The sequence below is a fragment of the Myotis davidii genome, unplaced genomic scaffold, assembly GCF_000327345.1.
Source record: "Myotis davidii unplaced genomic scaffold, ASM32734v1 scaffold93, whole genome shotgun sequence".
In the NCBI taxonomy this organism is placed as follows: Eukaryota; Metazoa; Chordata; class Mammalia; order Chiroptera; family Vespertilionidae; genus Myotis; species Myotis davidii.
The window spans coordinates 6,825,558-6,844,941 of record NW_006292095.1 but is presented as its reverse complement, the minus strand read 5'-3'; the positions used below and the strand labels follow the sequence as shown (position 1 = coordinate 6,844,941).

At 39.7% G+C, this 19,384-nt stretch overlaps 1 protein-coding gene across 1 annotated transcript in view; it reads left to right on the top strand.

Moving 5' to 3' along the window:
• UNC5D (unc-5 netrin receptor D) overlaps nt 1–19,384 on the top strand; it is a 228,518-nt gene that overhangs the window by 146,481 nt on the left and 62,653 nt on the right. Inside the window, exons 9-11 of the mRNA XM_015565272.1 lie at nt 9,463–9,477; nt 10,223–10,408; nt 16,653–17,030. Of these exons, the coding sequence (XP_015420758.1) occupies nt 9,463–9,477; nt 10,223–10,408; nt 16,653–17,030 (579 nt within the window). The remainder of the gene's footprint in view (nt 1–9,462; nt 9,478–10,222; nt 10,409–16,652; nt 17,031–19,384) is intronic.

Below are 19,384 nucleotides of genomic sequence, written 5' to 3'. Positions count from 1 at the left end.
CATTTGATCTTTTTAAAATACATTCTGGTGACATCATCTCTGTGTTTAACCCTCTTCAATAGCTCACCATTACTTTTAAGATGAAGTCCAAAGTAAGTAATATGTTTATGATCTGATCTCAACTTTTCAAAAATCACATCAGTTTTTCTTAATCAGCTTAATTATTAGCATTTTTCTTCCTGCCCTCTCACTACTTTGTATATTCTTCAGCCAAACAAAGCTTCTTAGTTTTCAGAATACCGAATGCCCAATTTGGCATATGATACCTTATACTAGTACACGCTGTTACTTCTGCTTGGAAACTCTTTTCCTCACCTAATCCTATACCTGTTTAACTTATTCTTCCTCCCAGACTCAGCTTAGGTGTCATTTCTGCAAGGCCTTCATCGACACCCCACCAAGTCTGAATTAGTTACTCTTGTAATTTGCCAAGTATCCAATTATTTCCCTCTTTCTAAAGAATATTTTCAGTACCTTTATACTGGCCTGGATTCCCTTTCTGATAGACAGAAAGCCCTGCCTTCTGGTAGACAGGATAGACATTCATGCTTACACCTGTAGCATTCACTGCTGTGCCTACTATGTATTAGATGTTCAATAATTATTTGTTAAGTTGTGGTCTGACATCTTCCTGCTAACGCCTCACGGGGGCCTTTCATTGTTAAGGTGAAAATAAAGACTTTGCTTCTATCTATCCATTGCTGCCCATTCAGGTAGCAGATATTTATTACACAATTATTCTACATAATAGTCTTTGCCCAGTGAAGCTTGATAGGGAAAAATATGAAAAGTTGCTTCCCCACAATTTCAATACAAGCTAGTAAGAGATGATAAATGATTTGAGAAAATGGGAAAGAAACGCTGTTTAATAATCATTTAAAGCCCAAATGTATGCCTCCCAGAAGCATTCCCACCAGAATAGCCAGATTGTGTCCTTAAAGTCTGAAAACTGGGAATGCTCTTCTCATTCAGATATTCCATCCCTCATCTTTTCCTAGCATATACCAGCTTCCTCTATAGTAGAATTGTGTCTGCAACTTTGGGTGATACCTTTAAATTCCCAACAGAGTTCTAAGCTCTTTTATGCTAACATTATATTACAGACTTCGATGCTGATCTTCTCGCCATGCCTTTTTTATTTTCTATTTTGCCCATCATTTTCCTTCATCTCCTGCTGATTATTTTCGATTACATAACTACAGCACTTAACACAAATTGCATGACTTGCTTTATCCTTCAAAATTGTTCCTACTGTGAATCAATTCAACCCATATACATGTGCAATATCTATAGTTTTCTTACCACTTTCAGTTTTCTTATTATTTCATTTTTATCTCATCATAAGCATATGCCTTTCCTTACTACTATTTTCAATGATATCGTTGACTCTGCCCTTAATGGACATGATATAGGATTTTGTTCATGAAATAACTTAGAACTAAGGACATAAATGACAAATAAGTAATAAACCAACATGTTCTTGAGCAACAGAAAAAATGCAGGTTACTTATTTAAGTGAATTCACAGGACCCATCTCTCCACCTGTTAGTATATTCAAAGTTTATAGAGTTAATATCTTTAGTAAAGTCATTTTTTTTCAAGGTCTGGAGTTCAAATCCTGTTCTTTTTTATTCTATGGCCCATTTTAACTTGGTCTTTCTATCTGACGGGAGAAAGCAAAGTTCTTTCACAGTCCAAATGTAGTTAGCAGATAAAAATAAAGGGCCCCTTACTTAAATTTGAATGTCAGATAAATAACTAATGCTTTTTAGCATTACCATGTTCCCAACTATTGCATGGGAAATACTTATACTAAACTTATTCTTTGTTGCTCTTAAATTCAAAATTAACTGTCATATTTTTATTTGCTAAATCTGGCAACTTAAAAGGGAGAATAAGACATGTCTAAATGGGCTCTATCGAGAAATATTTTATAAATTAATTCCCTTTATTGCCAATTTTGGTGGAATTATTAGAATTGAAACACATATTGGTGGGGCAGAGCCTTTGTGGTAGGTCTACCTGAAAAAGTGGGTAATCAGGTTTGGCCAGAGTAGAGTTCATATGGATGAGAAGAGGCCAAAACAGTTAAAAATGGGATGGGGCAGAACATAAAGTATTTTGAGTTGTAAGATAACTTACTGTTGGAATAGACTCACTGCTGGTGTGTGAACGATTACCCAACTAGAGAAGCATAGAGAAAGAAAGAAGGGCCAAGACCTAACTTTAAAACCCATTTATAGAACTATGAGACTGAAGGGTAGTTACTAAACAATAAGAAAGAAGGTAGGAGAATCAAATTTAAGGGACTTTTTTCCCCTAGAAGGTAGATTGGCTATTGTTGTCTACTGCTGAGAGAATAAGACAGAGAGCATTGCTGTTGAAAATAACCTTCGGACAGTGGTTCGGGCAAAAGACAGACTTTAGAGGGAACAATCAAATGATACAGAAATAGTGGGCTTGTCAAATTATCCTACACCCTGTCAATGAGCTAGGCAAATATAAGAAGAAATGAAGTAGTCCTGTGGGTTCTGATAAGGATAGATCTACAAGACATTATACATGGAAAATAAGCAAAGTACAGTAAAGGAAGTTTAATCTGGAGCCTTTAGGGTAAAGAGAAAATAAACGAAGGACACTTAATTTTTTTTTCCTGAAAGGGTCTCAAAGGTACTAACCAGAGTGGCTACTTTTGGAGAAAGGGTAGTTGGAGGATAAGTTTTCCCTTTGCATAGTGAAACTTTTCCTAAAACATTTTATTATTTTATATTCAACTTACTCCTTTAACAGGGGCAGGGGGTAAAAGGTTAGCAAAATTATGAAACATGTATTAAGAAATGTCTAATGTTAAAAATGCTTAAAGTTCTTTTCAAACAAAGAGCTAAGGATTCTATGGGTGTAAAGCAGGTTGCATCTGTGAGAAATTTATTAGAAAATGAGTTGCAGCAATGATTTGGGGAGAGGTGATTAGGGAAACTAGACTATGTTTATAGGCAAAGGGCAAGGCTCGAAGTTGGAGGAAATTTTTCAAGATCCAAGACAAACAGGGAATAATAAATGAGGGCAGATCCCAGTGGAGGCAGGAGAGGATGTGATCAGGGCTCCCTGACACAGAAGAGGAGCAGCGCTGCAGGGAGCAGAGAAGAGGAAAGAAAGACTGCATGCATGAGGAAGCAGAGGAATTTTGAGTTGTAGGGCAGAGAACTCACATGGGATGATCTCTATTTTTCACCTAAAAGAGGGCTGGTGAGAAGCAGGAGTCTTGAGAAAGGAAACAAAGTTCAGAGTAACTGTTTTAAGAAAAAAATGTGTTTGGTCACGGGACATGAATGGAATCATTATTCACCTGTAAGAAGGCCCAGCCAGCCAGTAGGGTTTGTGACTTCCTCCAAGCAAGGCAATGTCACCTGGCGCAGGCATATACAGAGCAGAGAGAAGGGGCTAGGAAGCCACGCAGAGTAATGGTTAAAGCAGCTTGGGAGTGAAGACAGATGTGTATTTAAACCCTGGCTTTGTCATTGTCTAATTATGAAGCCGTGTGTAGTTTCTACCTTATGTCATATCTGTAAAAAAGGAAATATAACATCTTTAAATAGATTTGGTTGTGGGGATGAGAATGTGGTCACATCTGTAGTTTCAAAAATTTGAGCACAAACAATGCTCAGTTACTGGGTTACTCTTGTGGTCTAGAGGTAGTCAGTGGAGTGATCAGAAGAACAGGGGCTAACAGTTGGAGAGGGGCTGAGCCTATCCTAATCCATTGATTCTGGAACCAGAGAGCCTGGGATTGAATCCCAGCTCTGCTCCTTACCAATCAGGAAGCTTTGGGCAAGGCAAGTGATTTTCTTGCCTCAGTTTACACATTTAAATGGGGACATTTTTATATGGTTGTTGGAAGATCAAAATGAGTTAATAAGTGTAAAGTACTAGGCCAGTACCTGGCATATAATATTGTAAGCATTACTTAAGAATTTGCTATTGTTGTCATTAACTAGAACAAGAAAGTAACAATCACCACAATAACAATAATGATGTTTTTGAGGATGGGAGATTGAAAAAGAAGTTGGGATGTTGATTGGTAAAAGGGGTTAATAGATTCCAAGGAATGCAAATTGGAATTGCTCACAATGGCTGACCATTTAAAAGCTATTTTCTTATGTGTTAAAGAAAAAAAAAATGTTGCTTCTAGGTGACAGCAAGTATAAACAGCTCTAATAATGACTTTTGTTATATCGTATTTCAGCATGCAGTTAATATTTTGGCATATCACCCTGTATCCACAGCACTGCCTGGGGTGGAGACTTGGGGGTGGAGTTCATGAGGTGGCTATAACCTTCCAGGTCCAGAACAGCAGATGGGTCTTTAATTGTCCATTGGTTAGCTTCTCTCACCCCTCTCTTTGAGAATATTTACTGTGTGGATGCCTTAGTAATTCACTGTCTCCTCTATATACCAGTTCAAGTTATTATTGTTTTTATGAAATGAGATCTATGGTCATTCTATATCTAATAGGAGATAGAAAAAGTAACATGTTTTGAAGGGCATTTGCTATGCACCTTCATTAATTTTGTGTCGCTACCTAATCCTGTAAAATAAATTCTAACCTGATATATAGTTAAGCTTATACCATGGGAATTAAGTTAAATTTACATTAACAAGTGGCATCAATATGTCTTTCAGATGGGAGTCAGGTACAGACACATAAAGGCAAACTAAGTAAACGGCCCTTATACTTAATCCTTTGGGGAAACTGCTTAGTAAAAATGACTAGGACGGTTGTAATTCATAAAGCCATCGGACTTGTTAATGCCTCTTCCTTGAACTGTGAAGTTCAAAGGTGCTTTGAAAGGTCATTTAGCTCCTCTCACCAGCCTTAACCCCAAAAATAAATAACTGCAGACTATTGTAAATTCATGCTGTCTTTTAGAGACTTTCTGAAAGGAGATTTCCCAATCTCACTCGGAAATACAGTGCAGTTTTTTAACAACCCTCATTGTAGAAAAGGTCATTTTAATATCTAACCAGAGTCCCGATTGCTGTAATAAAAGGCCACGTCCTCCTTTTCATCCCTGTTAGAGACGGCGGAAGAGTTGGTTACTAGCTTCAGCATAAATGAAGGGTTATTGAGCACCTATGGTGGGCCAGTTCTTTCCTTATAACAACCCTTTCTGCATTAAAGATCACCACAACTCACTTTACAGCTCTTTTCTCCAGCCCAAATAAACCCATAAACATTTCCCTGCCAGGGTCCTTGTTTCCAACTCTCTACTGAACATGTTCTGCAGTATTTTCTGAACAATTTGGGGATACAAGAGATTTCTCAGTTAGTTCTCAGATGTTTTGTTTGTTGTCGCTCACCTATAGCTTGTACACAACAATCTGTCCTGCCACCAGGCTGGGTCCTTCCAAGTTTTACCTAAGCTTTTGTGATTTTTGGATAGAGGAAAACAAGGATGAAAACACAAAAAAACATCAATAAGACATAAATTTGTAAAGCTTCCCCTATGAAATAGAAAGTCACAGAAAAGTATCCTGGGTCCACAAAAAAAAAAAAAAAAAAGCAGAACAGCCCAATCCATCATGGGGTAACAAAGCTATTGTTCAAAATCACTTAAGCAAAGAAACCAGCAACATAAGTGTATGTGAGCGAGCAAACAGATGTAAATGCACATGTGTGTAAATGCACAAAAAAATATAGAGTCCACGTGGCAGGGGTTCTAAAACTAACCTCAGACTGTGATTCCTTTAATATAGGGTGTCCCAAAATTCATGCAAGATTTGAATTTTGCATGAGCATTAACAACAACAAAAAATAAAAGACTAATTTTACTTGGTTTATTGAATGAGATTCTAATATCTGTTGCCCTTTGATTTCAATCCCTTCAATTTGATAAGCATTACCAAGTACTAATTATGGCCCAGGAGCAGGGACAATGAAGACCAATGAAGACCACGGCTTTCCGTATGTATGTGCCAGCAAAGCCGTGGAGGCCATTTACCCGATGTGCTTTTCCATACATAACCCTATACTGTATACTTAATGAATCAGTAAAAAATGTACAATTTTTAATTATAAGCCTGTGTTTTCTACCAAAATTACTTCTTGCGTGAATTTTGGGACATTCTATATTTCTCTTCCAAGGCAAGAAATTAATAAATAGTTTCACACAATGATTTTCAAAATTTCTTGAAGGAAACTATAGATATACTACTGCTTTTGAAAAGTTTAAAGCAGTAAGGAAGAATGCATTGGCATTCAGATACTTAACAATAAAAAGTATCATCCAAAATGAGTTCTAGGAACTATAAGAGATACAAGAGTTTAGACGATCATAGGTTGGCAGGGAGGGTGAGACTGTACAGGACAGAGTTACTTTCTTGGGGGAGGGGGCCTTCAGCTGTCACCTGACAGGTAGATAGAGATGGATAACGCCTAGATCAGTGATGGCGAACCTTTTGAGCTCGGCGTGTCAAGTTAAAACCCTAACTTAACTCTGGTGCCGTGTCACATATAGAAATTTTTTGATATTTGCAACCATAGTAAAACAAAAACTTATATTTGTGATATTTATTTTATATATTTAAATGCCATTTAACAAAGAAAAATCAACCAAAAAAAATGAGTTCGTGTGTCACCTCTGACACGCGTGTCATAGGTTCTCCATCACTGGCCTAGATGCCTGCTGGGGTGAGGGATGTATGACAATGACCTGTCACTGTAATATGAAAGGTAAACAGGCCTTTCACTAGCAGGCACCCACCTAGCAGGAAGTTAATTACAATGGCATTTGGAGCATACAGCAGTGCAGCAAGAAGAGGAGGAGCACAGGAATGGACGTGGAGAAGCTGTCAGGCCCTGGGAAGCGCCCGCACCATGTGGCCATGATGGTAGAGCAGTTCCCCTGGGAAGGAGTGGTAGTGGCTTCTGATGTTCTGAGCAGAGCTGAATGTGTGCTTATCTGCATGCATATGCACACATGTATGTGATGATTCTGTAATGGTTCCCCTCCAAGTGCCCATGTGCTCACAGACACACGTATTCCCATGGTGGAAAATGTTGAACTAAACCTCAGGGTCTTCTGGCCAGTCCTGAACATATGTGAAAAGAAAAATCAATGAGTGTTTATAAGCACACGGAAATCCTTATAGGGAAAACCACTCTACTCTCTTGAAAGGACAGATTCCAGGTGTGGGCAAACTTTTTGACTCGAGGGCCACAATGGGTTCTTAAACTGGACCGGAGGGCCGGAACAAAAGCATGGATGGAGTGTTTGTGTGCACTAATATAAATTCAAAGTAAACATCGTTACATAAAAGGGTACGGTCTTTTTTTTCAATAGTTTTATTCATTTCAAACGGGCTGGATCCGGCCCATGGGCCATAGTTTGCCCAGGGATGACCTCCACCCAGCTCTTTGTCTGTCATTTCTCCATCCTTTCTCCACCCTCACTCAGACTTTTGAACCCATATTAGATCCTGAACATTCTAATTCCTAGGACAGATTGTTATTGTAAAATAGATACCACTGTGTTTATCTTTATGTAGAAGTCCGTTGACTTCTGGCTTTTAGATTGCACTAAGTGCTGGGATGAACCTTATAATGAGGTGGGGCTCGCCATAAAAGTCTTCCTTTTTTACACACTCTATCTCCAAAGTCCCTCTACTCATTTTTTAAAAAAATTCTATAATTCAGTATTTAATTTCCTTAAGTCATGTAGATTCTGCAAACATTCCTGGGAAAGGAAACACAGTGATCCATATCACACACTTAAACCTCAACCTAAAGACACATGTAGATTCCTCTTCTAAACACAGGATTTGTATCTGAAGGGAGGAGAATTCTGGTTACCTGGTAACCTGGATAACAGGGATCAGATAATAAAGATAAAGATGAGAATCCAGAGGAGCGAAGACAACTTGTTCTTGCTACTCAGTTTAGTCTCAGAATGTACGTGTCCAGGGATGTCCATTTTCAGCAGACGTATTTGCCCTGGTCATCCTCCTGGCTTCTGTCCCTTCCTATTTTAGTACCTGGGAAGCCAAAGATGTCTTTGTCTGTACTTTGCCAACTCAGCCAAAGAGCAGCTGCGCTCTGGATGCTGCCAGGCTGTTTTTCTGTGGGTGCTCAGTTGCTGAGTAGGTGTGATCTCCCCAGATGCACCTTTTCTGATGATAAGTGTCATCAGTCATCGGTGCCCAAGGAACTGGAGGGAAAGGGGAGAAAAGGCCAATGGTTTCAATCGAAAGTTCTCACTGCTCCTGGTACCCTGACTTTTTGTATCTGTCATGTTCCATGTCCTCTCTCTCCTCTGAGAATAATTTATTATTCCCTCAAAGGAACCTGGGTAGCAGGGATTGGGTAATAAAGATGAAGGTGAGAATTCAGAGGAGCAAAGACACAGGCAGATGTTGGAACTTTTCCCACCATGTGACATAGATAGATGTTGGAACTTTGGACTTGTCATGAACCATTGTGCCTATTGTTTTGATTGGTTAAAGAAGACAACCACAAATACCTCCATTCCTGTCTCTCCTTTGGGCCATCACAAAGTTGGAACTAAAGCTTAAATCACAGCCCTGTTTCTCCTAGGCTACTATGGTTATTAAAGGTGTCTGATAGCCCTGGCCAGTGTGGCTCAGTTGGTTGAGTGTCAACTCATGCACCGAAGGTCACCAGTTGGATTCCCAGTCAGGGCACATGTCTGGGTTGTGGGCTTGGTCCCCAGTAGGGGACATGCAGGAGGCAGCCAATCACCTGTTTTGTTCTCATTGATGATTTTCTCTCTCCCCCTTCCTCTCTCTCTCTCAAATCAATGAAAAGTTTTGTTGGTAAAGTTGTCTGATAATCCTCTGACCTTTTGGGTGATTGTGTTCTCGCTCGCAAATTATTTTTCTGTGTTTACTGCCTTATTACTGAACTGGTTCTGCTTGATTTCCTTGTTCACTCTTTAATTTGGTAGCACCTTATTTTACAGTCCACTGACTTTGTTGAAAATAAATTCATTTTACTTGTGTGGTTAGTATTACTCATTTGATAACATAAGCACCAAATTAGGGTGCAGTGAATGCATAGTAAGAGCTGTGCAATTACAAAGTAAATATATAATGGGTTTATTTTATCCTCCAAGCCCAGCACAGGGTGACACAGCAATTACTTTTGGACCTATTAAGTGCACTGACCACATAATCTGTAGAGAGATTAATTATGTAGTTAGCATTTGCCACCTTCCATTTCCACACACCTTCCAAGATTACACCTCCTTTAGGATTATGTAGTCTTGGATAAACTTCATGCTGAATTATAGTAGCCATGATGCATCTCTTTAGGAATGAACCATACCCAATGTGCATTGAGCAAAAGAGTTGAAAATCGACTACAACATATCTTGGGGGATGGGAAGACACCTGCAGTCTAAATTCAAACTAATGCTTTTATTTTTGCTTTGCCCATGCATTCAATAGGATGGAGTAGGAGAGGTATGGGAGAAACAGCATGTGCCCTCTTAGAGACCCGTCCTCTTCCACAAAAAAAAGTATTCAAGTCTAGCATCAAATTGGTGCTAGAAAACATTTACCATGGACATAGAGCCCCTAAGACCAAGACGTTTCCATATATCACAATAGAAATTTTCTCATGATGATTGCATATACTCTAAACTGATGTTGTTAATGTGTTCTCTTAAAATGAATGATGTGTGCCACAGCTAAAAGTCCTAATTGCGAACTCTGGTCTACTCTTTTGACTCACAGACCATGTGTTATCTTCTAACCCTAGATCACTCACCATGAATGCATGTGCCCAGGTCATATATAAGTAAAACAGTTCACCCATATTCTGTCATTGTATGTGGGTCTCATGTTTACCCTCTAACAAAACTAAAAAAAAAGAAAAAAAAAAGGTAAATATGACTTCCTAAGAAGTTGCCTGTTTTTATTTGAAAATATTATGTTCTTTGCAAAATTGATTGTCTTCAAGATTCTATTACATGGTAAGCTATCTTCATGCAGTTAAGATATTTGACTAGCATCCCTTTGATTTATGCAAGTTATTTCAGAAACGTGACTGTTGTTGGAAAGAGAGTATAACTTGTGGCTAGCTGCATATATAATTTTCTTTGAGCAGTAGCTCCAAAAACCCAACAGCATTTCATTTTGTATCATGGGGTGGCTCTTTGGCTCTGTGCCCATGTTGGCCACTTAGGATTTCTCTTGTGTCTTTCAGGCATTGAGAATGCCAGCGACATCGCTTTGTACTCGGGCTTGGGTGCTGCAGTCGTGGCTGTTGCAGTCCTCGTCATTGGTGTCACCCTTTATAGACGGAGCCAGAGTGACTATGGTGTGGACGTCATTGACTCTTCTGCATTGACAGGTGGCTTCCAGACCTTCAACTTCAAAACAGTCCGTCAAGGTCAGCGGCATAGGCTACCCCAACACCACGTCCTCAGGACCAAAGACTATGCTCACACAGGACTCCATGCTCATTGGCCCTGTGTGAACATAGCACTTGGCACTGGGGGCCGCTGCCAAATTGTCTTCATACATTAGGAAACCTAAGTGCTTGGCTATTAGGACAAATGGCTCTCAATTGACCATTAGCAACATTTAAATGAGGTATTTCTGTCTTTAGTAAGTTACTTTTTCACAGATTATCCAAATTTCTATTTTAACAAGACTGCTTTGAGGGTATATAATTTAGACCACTGAAATTATGATTATTCAAGGCTAAGGACTAACTACTATACTGCAACCTCCCAGACATATATTTCACAATTTATTAGGTGGAATTATTTTTGTACTTCTGTTCTAGATAAGTAAAAGGACTCTTGATATATGACGGGTCAGTTAGCCAGAGAAAAAAAAATGAAATTCCTAGTTTAAATGACTCTTAACTGTTGCCCAGTCAAGCAATCTTTTGTTGCAGGGAAAAGGAAAATCTATCATACCAAACTACAGCAATGCTCATTTTCAAAATGAAGAGTCATTGAATTCTCTTATAGGAACTACATCTATTTCTGATTGGTGATGAGACAGACACAGCTTTAATTTTAGAAAAAAAAATGAAACTTTCTTCAGTGAATGAAGATTTTTTACGTGGACTCTCATTGTCAATATCATCACCTTTATTTCTGGCTATTACATATCAATATCACCTGTACCACAGGACAAGAAGTCTCACTGCTTGGCAGGTTCTGAAGTGGAAACCCAAGGGCACTAGAAATTGGGTGAAACAAAATGCTTTAAGACTCACCACTCACTTCTAAGCACCAAAGTTTCATGTCTGAGACTGAGTAGCCTTATATAGGGTTTAGTATATATTATTTTATTAGAAATAAATCCAATTAAGACCTAATATTTAGGCTCAATAAGAAACTAGAAATAGAGACTTCAGGTCAAGGTGGCAGAGTAGGCAATCGCTGTGCTCACCTCCTCCTGTGACCACATCACAATTACAACTAGCTGAAGGGAATTCCTATAATCGGGGATATAAGAAGAAGCCAAGCCGAGACAGGTAGAAGGGGTGGAGAAGCAGAATGGGCAGGTCCCACAGCCATGGTGTGGCAGTTAAAAATGAGAAAAGCTATTTCAGCTGAGAGGTCCCAGTCCCACACCAGGCTCTCCAGTCCTCAACTCCCCAGCCTGGAAATGAAGTTCCCATAGCATCTGGCTATGAAAATAAGCAGGGATTGTGTTTAAGTGGGATGGTGGGCTGCTGCAGACCTAGTAGCTATAGTTCTTAAAGATGCCATGAGCAGACTCACTGAAACACAAACTTACTTACCGGCTCAACTCCAGCCCGAGGGCAGTAGCTCACAAAGCACCAGGGGCAGACAGAGAGGAGGTGATCTGAATAACTTCAGAAGGAGGGTTGGTGGGGCCAGGGGTTAAGGTAGCTGTCTCCCTAGGGAGAGTGCTGGCAGAGGCCATTGTTCCTTTGTTGAGCCCTTCCCTCTCCCAATCTTCAGGCATAGGCCAGAGCCAAATCTGAGACCCTGCCCGACCCGGCTGCCTCACCACCCATGCTACTTGCAGTGTTTCTTTCACATAGGTGTCCTGCCTCAGCTTAGACTGCTAACTTTATAAAAATCTTTCAAGATCCATAAACCCCAATCAAATGGCAGCTGGCCTCAGCATGCCCTGCACCTCTTGCTAAGTGGCCCTAGGCCTGGCACTACTGACAGCCAGCCTCAGTTCACAGTCCAACCTCTTTCAGCACAGGTGACAAACAACCACAGATCACTTTGTCGCTTCTAACAGGTGGCTGCAGGCCAGACACAGGTAAAATCTGGCCATGGGATGCATCAGAGTCCCCCCCCAAGAGCCCCCAGAACCAACACTCCGAGTGGCCAGCTTCTTACCACACCAGAGCATCCCCCAAGCATTCCACAAATGACATACCCAAGGCAGACTCAGCAGACACCAGAGTCCAACTGAAGTGAATCCTACTGCATGGGGTCAGCCCCCGCATAGTACCTTGTTTTCTGTAGCCCCAGGAATTTCTCACAGCCAGTCTTTCCAAAGGTTAGTCTCATCCACTGATGTGACAGCAGCAGTCGAGACTCAACTACATCACGAGGGCACCCAACCCATATAAGGGATACCAGGGAGCACCCAGCTCAGGTGACCAGAGAGATGGCACCACTGGGCCCCAAAGGACATTTACTAGGTAAGGCCACCCTGCCAAGACTGGGAGACATAGCAGATCTACCTAATACATAGAAATATACACAAGGGCTCAGCCAAAATGAGGAGACAAAGAAACATGTTCCAAATTTAAAAACAAGGCAAATTTTCAGAAAATAACTAAACGATATGGTGACAAGCAATCTACCAGATAGAAAGTTCAAAAGATGCTCAAGTGACTGAGGGGAAGAATAGGTGAACTCAGGGAGAATTTCAACAAAGAGATAGAAACCATTAAAAAAAATCAGAAATGCAGAATACATTAGAGGGAATCAAATAAGATTAGATGAAGCAGAATACTGAATCAGTGATCTGAAAGGCATGGTAGTGGAAAATGCACAATCAGATCAGCAAAAAGAATTTTTAAAATGATTATAGTTAAGGGACCTCTGGGACAACATTAAGTGTAACGACATTTCCTTCATAGGGGTACCAGCAGGAGAAGAGAGAGAGCAAGGGATTGACAACCTATTTGAATAAATAACCAAACCTGGCAAAGGAAATAGACATACAAATCTAGGAAGCACAGACGGTCAAAAACAAGATGAACCCAAAGAGGCACACACCAAAATACAATATAATTAAAATGCCAAAGTTTAGAGACAGAGAGTGAGCCTTACAAGCAGCAAGAGTAAAGAGTTAGTTATGTACAAAGAAACTCCCAGAAGACTGTCAGCTGATGTGTCGACAAACTTAGAAGGCCAAAGGGATTGGCACAAAATATTCAAAATTATGTAAAGGCAAGAACTATGACCAAGATGACTCTACCCAGCAAGGCTATCATTTAAATTGAAGAGGAAACAATGAGTTTCACGGTCAAAAACAATACTACAAAAAATATTAAATATTAAATATTAAATGGACTTCTTTAAGAAGAGATGATCAAAAGTATGACTAGCAAAATATAGGAAAGAAAATTTTTTTTCGTTAACAAAGCCAAACACTTAGTAAAAGCAGTGGATCCACCAATATAAAGCTAGTACAAAGGTAAAAAGGCAAATGTAGAAAGAGAATGTGTAATTACAACAATATATTAAGAGATACACACAAACAAATACACAAAAAAGTAAAAAGTGATGATGAAACTATAGTGATTTTAGTATGTGTTCAAACCTAACCAATCATCAACTTAAAATAGACTGCTAAAACATAGCTTTTTATATAGGAAGTACATGGTAACCATAAAGCAAAAATCTATAAGAGGTATACAGGAAATACAGAGAAAGAAATCCTAACAGAAATTGATGGTTGCCAGATGGGAGGGGGATTGGGGAATGGATGAAAAAGGTGAAGGGGTTAAGATGCACAAATTGGCAGTTATAGACACAGTCCCCGGGATGTAAAGTATAGCATAGAGAATATAATCAATAATATTGTAATAACTATGTATGGTGTCAGGTAGGCGATCAGTTTCTAAGCTGTAAAATGTTTAATAAGTATGTTGTACACCTGAAACTAACATAATATTGTATGTCAACTGAAATTGAAAAAAATTAAGAAACTAGAAATATATATTCATCAAATAATAAGATATCAGTGTCTTAGACCAAGCACTTAAAAATGGAGGAAAGCTAGTAGTATGAGAGCTGCATGTACAAGTGCAGAATCTTTGAAGTCATAACGATGAGTCCAAAATTGCTAAATGACCTAGTTAATCAGTTAGTTTCTCTGAGTCTCAATTTACAGCTGTAAAATGGAGATACTCATATCCACTTCAAAGGGTTCTTCTGAGGATGAAATTACCTGGAATAACATGACTTACAAGCCCTTTGCATATGGAAGCAGCTCAATAAATGTAGTGACTATTGTTCTAGAACCTGGTTATTTTCTCTTGCCTGGGCACAGGAGGCAACTGTTCATAGAGCACCAGGTAGCAGGCTAGAGCGGTAGCTCATTTGGAGAATGCTGACTAGGATAAGCTTAAACACATTTCCTTACTAGGGGGCTTCTCGGAACTTATGTGTATAGTAAGCCTTTCTAAACTTTATCATTTTGATTTTTTTCAAGCAGGAATCTCACAAAAGTAGTGATATAAGAAAAAATTATCTATTCAAATTCCACTCTACCCTGTTAATTGTAGTGATAACACCTCACATTGATGCTCATTGGTTCTGCCTTGAACAAATATAGTTAGAACCCAGCAAGGTGAACAGCGAGACTGTTAAATAGGATAAGACACTCAGAGTACACCAGGAACTTTATAAAAAGGATTTCCAGGGAGAAACTTGGGGTGATCAGATGATTGTTCCTGATCACACTTGAATCAAGTTGGCACCCAACTTTCGTCAACTGTGGACTCTATTATACATAGCTACTGTTACAGGGGTGGACAAAAATAGGTTTATAGTTGCGAGTACAAGAAACAGAATTTATTCTTGTATTACTATTTAATAATTATCATATTATTTATTTATATTACAACTGTAAATCTACTTTTGCCCACCCCTCTATAATCCTATTTTCCATTTAAGTGCATATGTTAGGCTTAAGTATAACTCTAAGAAATGTTTTTGCTTCATGGCTTCACTTAAGTTAGGAGGGTCTTTTAAGAATAGTCAGAAATTAATCTTCAGAAGGTGAGAGATTGAGATACAGTAGCCAAGAGACTCAGGAGTATGATTTTTCCGGACCCAGTGGAAACACCTGTTCCCAACTCTTTCAAGATGTTAGGTGGATCTTAAGCCCTAACGCTTGCCTGGGAAAACCATAAATAAGAGCAAGGATGGTGCCTGTAGAATTCAATGCAGTCCTGTTAAAAAAACACAGCCCCTTGATTGTGCCTGTGTCTTAGCACAGGAGCCTTAGGCATGAAAAAGACGCATCGCCAAGGAGCCTTTAGGTTTACAAGGTTATTTCACCTCATTCTGAACCTCTTCTTTTATTATGTAGGACTCTTAGAGCATTAGAACTTTCCTGGGAAAAATCAGAATTACAGCTTTCCTGCTGGGGTTGCTAGAAATTATGAAAATGGAAAAACAATAGAGGCTAATACAATATGTCCTGGAATTGCAACATCTTCCAAAATACCACACTTTAAACATTTTTTGTCAGGCCTGAAAGGAAAATGGTTTAATATGGTTTGGGTTTCAATTTGAGATGTCACATTGACGGACTGATATGGGTGGGAGGTTTGGGACTGAGGGTTATTTTGTTATTTACTAATAAATGAGATTACTTCATCACAAGAAAATATCACAGTATTTCGTTTTATTATATGGCTTAGGAAAAATTGGTAAGCCCCAACAGATGAGAAAGTCCAATTTCTCATGGTTTTGTAAAGACTGTTTTTTCCCATTTGTTTTGAGACGGAAAGGAAGCCATTCTAAGCTTTTCTCCACGTAGAATGTTTCTCCCTAGCCCCATGCGGTGCCTTCTTTCCCTCTCAGAGTGGCATATGCATTATTAGAACAAATTGGGGTCTCCTGAACTTCTTGAGCTGGGGACACATCATTTCCCGCCCCCCAAGCTCCAAAATTTCATGAGATGTGTGGGCACCCACACAGCTTTGGTTATAAACAGCACTACCCAGTCACCATGCTGTGTCATCTCATGCCATTTAAAATGAACAGATGTTATTTTTGCCCCAAACTGAATTATAAAACATCTTTCTCCCTCCCCCACCCCCTTTTTTAAGTTTCTCTTGCCAGTTAAAATCACATCAACAAAAATACCTGATGGAGTATCAGAAATACCTGTTTTGAAAAGACAGCTTATAAGGAACTCTGAAAAGTGAATGAGTTAGGTTAGTGGCATTCAGAGAATTGCCTGAGAAAGCCAGAGTCCAGGGCTGTGGTCACTAATGACCAGTCTTACAGAGCCAGTCTAGATGCTCCGGGTGACCGTGAAAGTCTAGCTCTGATGGGAGCAGCGGGCCAGCACACGGGCTGTTGTGCAGTTCGTGGAAGCAGATGTGAAGGGGTAACTGTCGTGCCTTTTAGTTTCTGAGTGACAGAGCCCTTTTCTTTTATCAGGTAACTCCCTGCTCCTGAATTCCTCCATGCAGCCAGACCTGACCGTGAGTCGAACATACAGCGGACCCATCTGTCTACAGGACCCTCTGGACAAGGAACTCATGACCGAGTCTTCACTCTTCAACCCTTTGTCTGACATCAAAGTCAAAGTTCAGAGCTCATTCATGGTTTCACTGGGAGTGTCTGAGAGAGCTGAGTACCATGGCAAGAACCATTCTGGGACCTTTCCCCATGGAAACAACCGCAGCTTCAGTACAGTGCATCCCAGAAATAAAACACCCTACCTCCAAAATCTGTCATCGCTCCCCACAAGGACGGAACTGAGGACAACTGGTGTCTTTGGCCATTTAGGAGGACGCTTAGTAATGCCAAATACAGGTGGGTGGTAAGTGTGCGTTTGTGTATCTTCCAGCATTTGTTTAAATGTTTTGTATTTGCACAATTACATCCCATCAGATTAATTCTTAAGATGTTTACCATCCCCTTGTCAAACCTCCAGGTACTATGGCTCCAACAGTCTACTTGATTTACACTGCAAACAAGAACCAAGGCTGAGATGAGATTTTGCAATCTTCATCCCATCATGGACTGAACAGTCCATTTGATGCCCTCACTAGAGTTGGTGGTGGCCATATTTGTTCAAAAGATTTGGGTGATCCCTAGAGTTTAAACCCATTTGAAATATATTTCCTAGAACATGATCAGAAAGCACTGAGAACATTCTTTGACAAAGCCCAGGTTTATGGACAAGCATGATTGATGCATTAGTAGGTAATTTAGTGAAATGACATTCTGAGTTGAATTTCCCCAGTGACTGACCTATTCAACACTGTGAGTGTCCACAGACCTTGCTATGTTACCTCATGATGAGCAAGGCTACAATTCCAAGGATACATCGTCAGTATACTTAGTTCTCAAGGACCTTTTCCTCCTTTTGGTTAGATGTTCTGTACAGCCCAGAACTCTTTAAAAATTATTCTATCTCTGGACTAGTCTTCAAAGTAGCCACCCAAGACCGAACTGGATGACAAAAGAGGGCAATCACTCCTCTGATTTCTAAGCAAGGAGACAGGAAGTGCTCGGAATCATCCTGGCTACTTAAAGAAAAAGAGTGCCCTGACCTGACAGTTTGACTAAACAACAGGTTAGCATTGTTTAGGGCCTTGTCAGACTTCTCTCTATTGGAGAGAGAACCTTCCTCTCCAAGTGAAATATTTGTTCTTAGAAAATGAAATGTGCAATGGGACTAGTCTGCTGCAGCCATTCCCGCTGACGGACCCTCTGCTAGCTTAGTGACTTGAGACCGCATTTTGTTTCAAGTTGATGAACAGTCTTATTCTACTATATCAATTGCTTTCTTAAAAACTTCATTTCAGGCAAATAGCCCTCTTATACAGCTCTAATAATGATTTTGTTTTCTAAACTTCCAAAACTCTACATTTTTCTTGGTCAGTGTTTCAGGACGTAGGAAGGACAAAGTTTAAATATGTATGCATGTCTCTGGTTATAATGGCAGATAGATCAATGGGGAATGAGTCAGCCCTACTTACCAAGTGCCCCTCTTGTAAGAATCTTAAGAACTGGATGTGTGGGTTCTGGAGAAAGAAAACTAAAAGATGCAAACCCTGTCCTTTCAAAGATAGTAGGATATATTAATCAGAAACATAGAAGTTGTACATTGAATTATGGTGCATTAATCGTATCTCCGCATTCTAACCCATTCTAGTAGGCTCTCAATAGTTATTAGTTGAATAAATTGGCCCACAACCCTCCTTTCTCTTCCCATCCTCATTTATTAGTATGTGTGTTTACACACATGTGGAGGGAGTGTCAAAATCAACCCATTCACTGGCTGTTTGTTTAATGTTCCTCAAAGAAAAAAGATGAAATCATGATGAAACAGATTTTTCTTTTTCTTCCCTTCGTATTTAAGTACTGCTGCTGGAAACTAAAAGTTTTATAGAGGGGATAAATGGTGATGGAAAAAAAATAAAAGATGAGGAACCTGAAAACAACCCCCCCAACCCAAAAAAAAAGAAGAAGAAGAAGAAGAAAGCTAAAACTTTTGATAGCATTTTCTCTGATTCCCAAACACTTCCTCTGTAAACGGGCATTTTTAAAGTTCCTAACAAGAAGCCCCACACAAGATTCCCAACTGTTCACTGGGAATAAATTTGAGGAAAAATACGTGTGGGGAAGTGAAACATATGCTCTGTTATTTGCAGAACATAAATTCAGAATATGCCTCAAAAGCTAATGTGTAAGGAAGCAAGGCACAGAAATTAAATTGCTCTAATCCTGCCCATCCCAAATTGTTGTCTGGTGTCTGGCAATGATATCTCAAAAAGGTTGGGGTGGTCCCCACACTGTAAAAAAAATCATTCATTATGCAAAATATGAAACCAGAAACTCAGACAGGTGGTTCTGTTGTCATATCAAATAAAAGGCTGTCAGGGTAGCAGGTGGAGTTTGGGGAAGAGTATATTTTTCCTTAATCAGAGATAACTGGTGAATGACATATTAAAAATGGCTACTCCTCTAGGGAGACGCAGGTATAAAAATGTCCCACAGCGCCTTTCCTCCTTCATACAACATAACATGCAACCAGCATGATCACCCTGCCAGAACCTTGTCTCTGTGTGACTATCTTCCATCTCCATGTAGAATTTGCATGTTTGCCTGGAAGGAGGGAAGTATGTTTGAAGGATAATCATTCGCTTGCTGATTGAAGA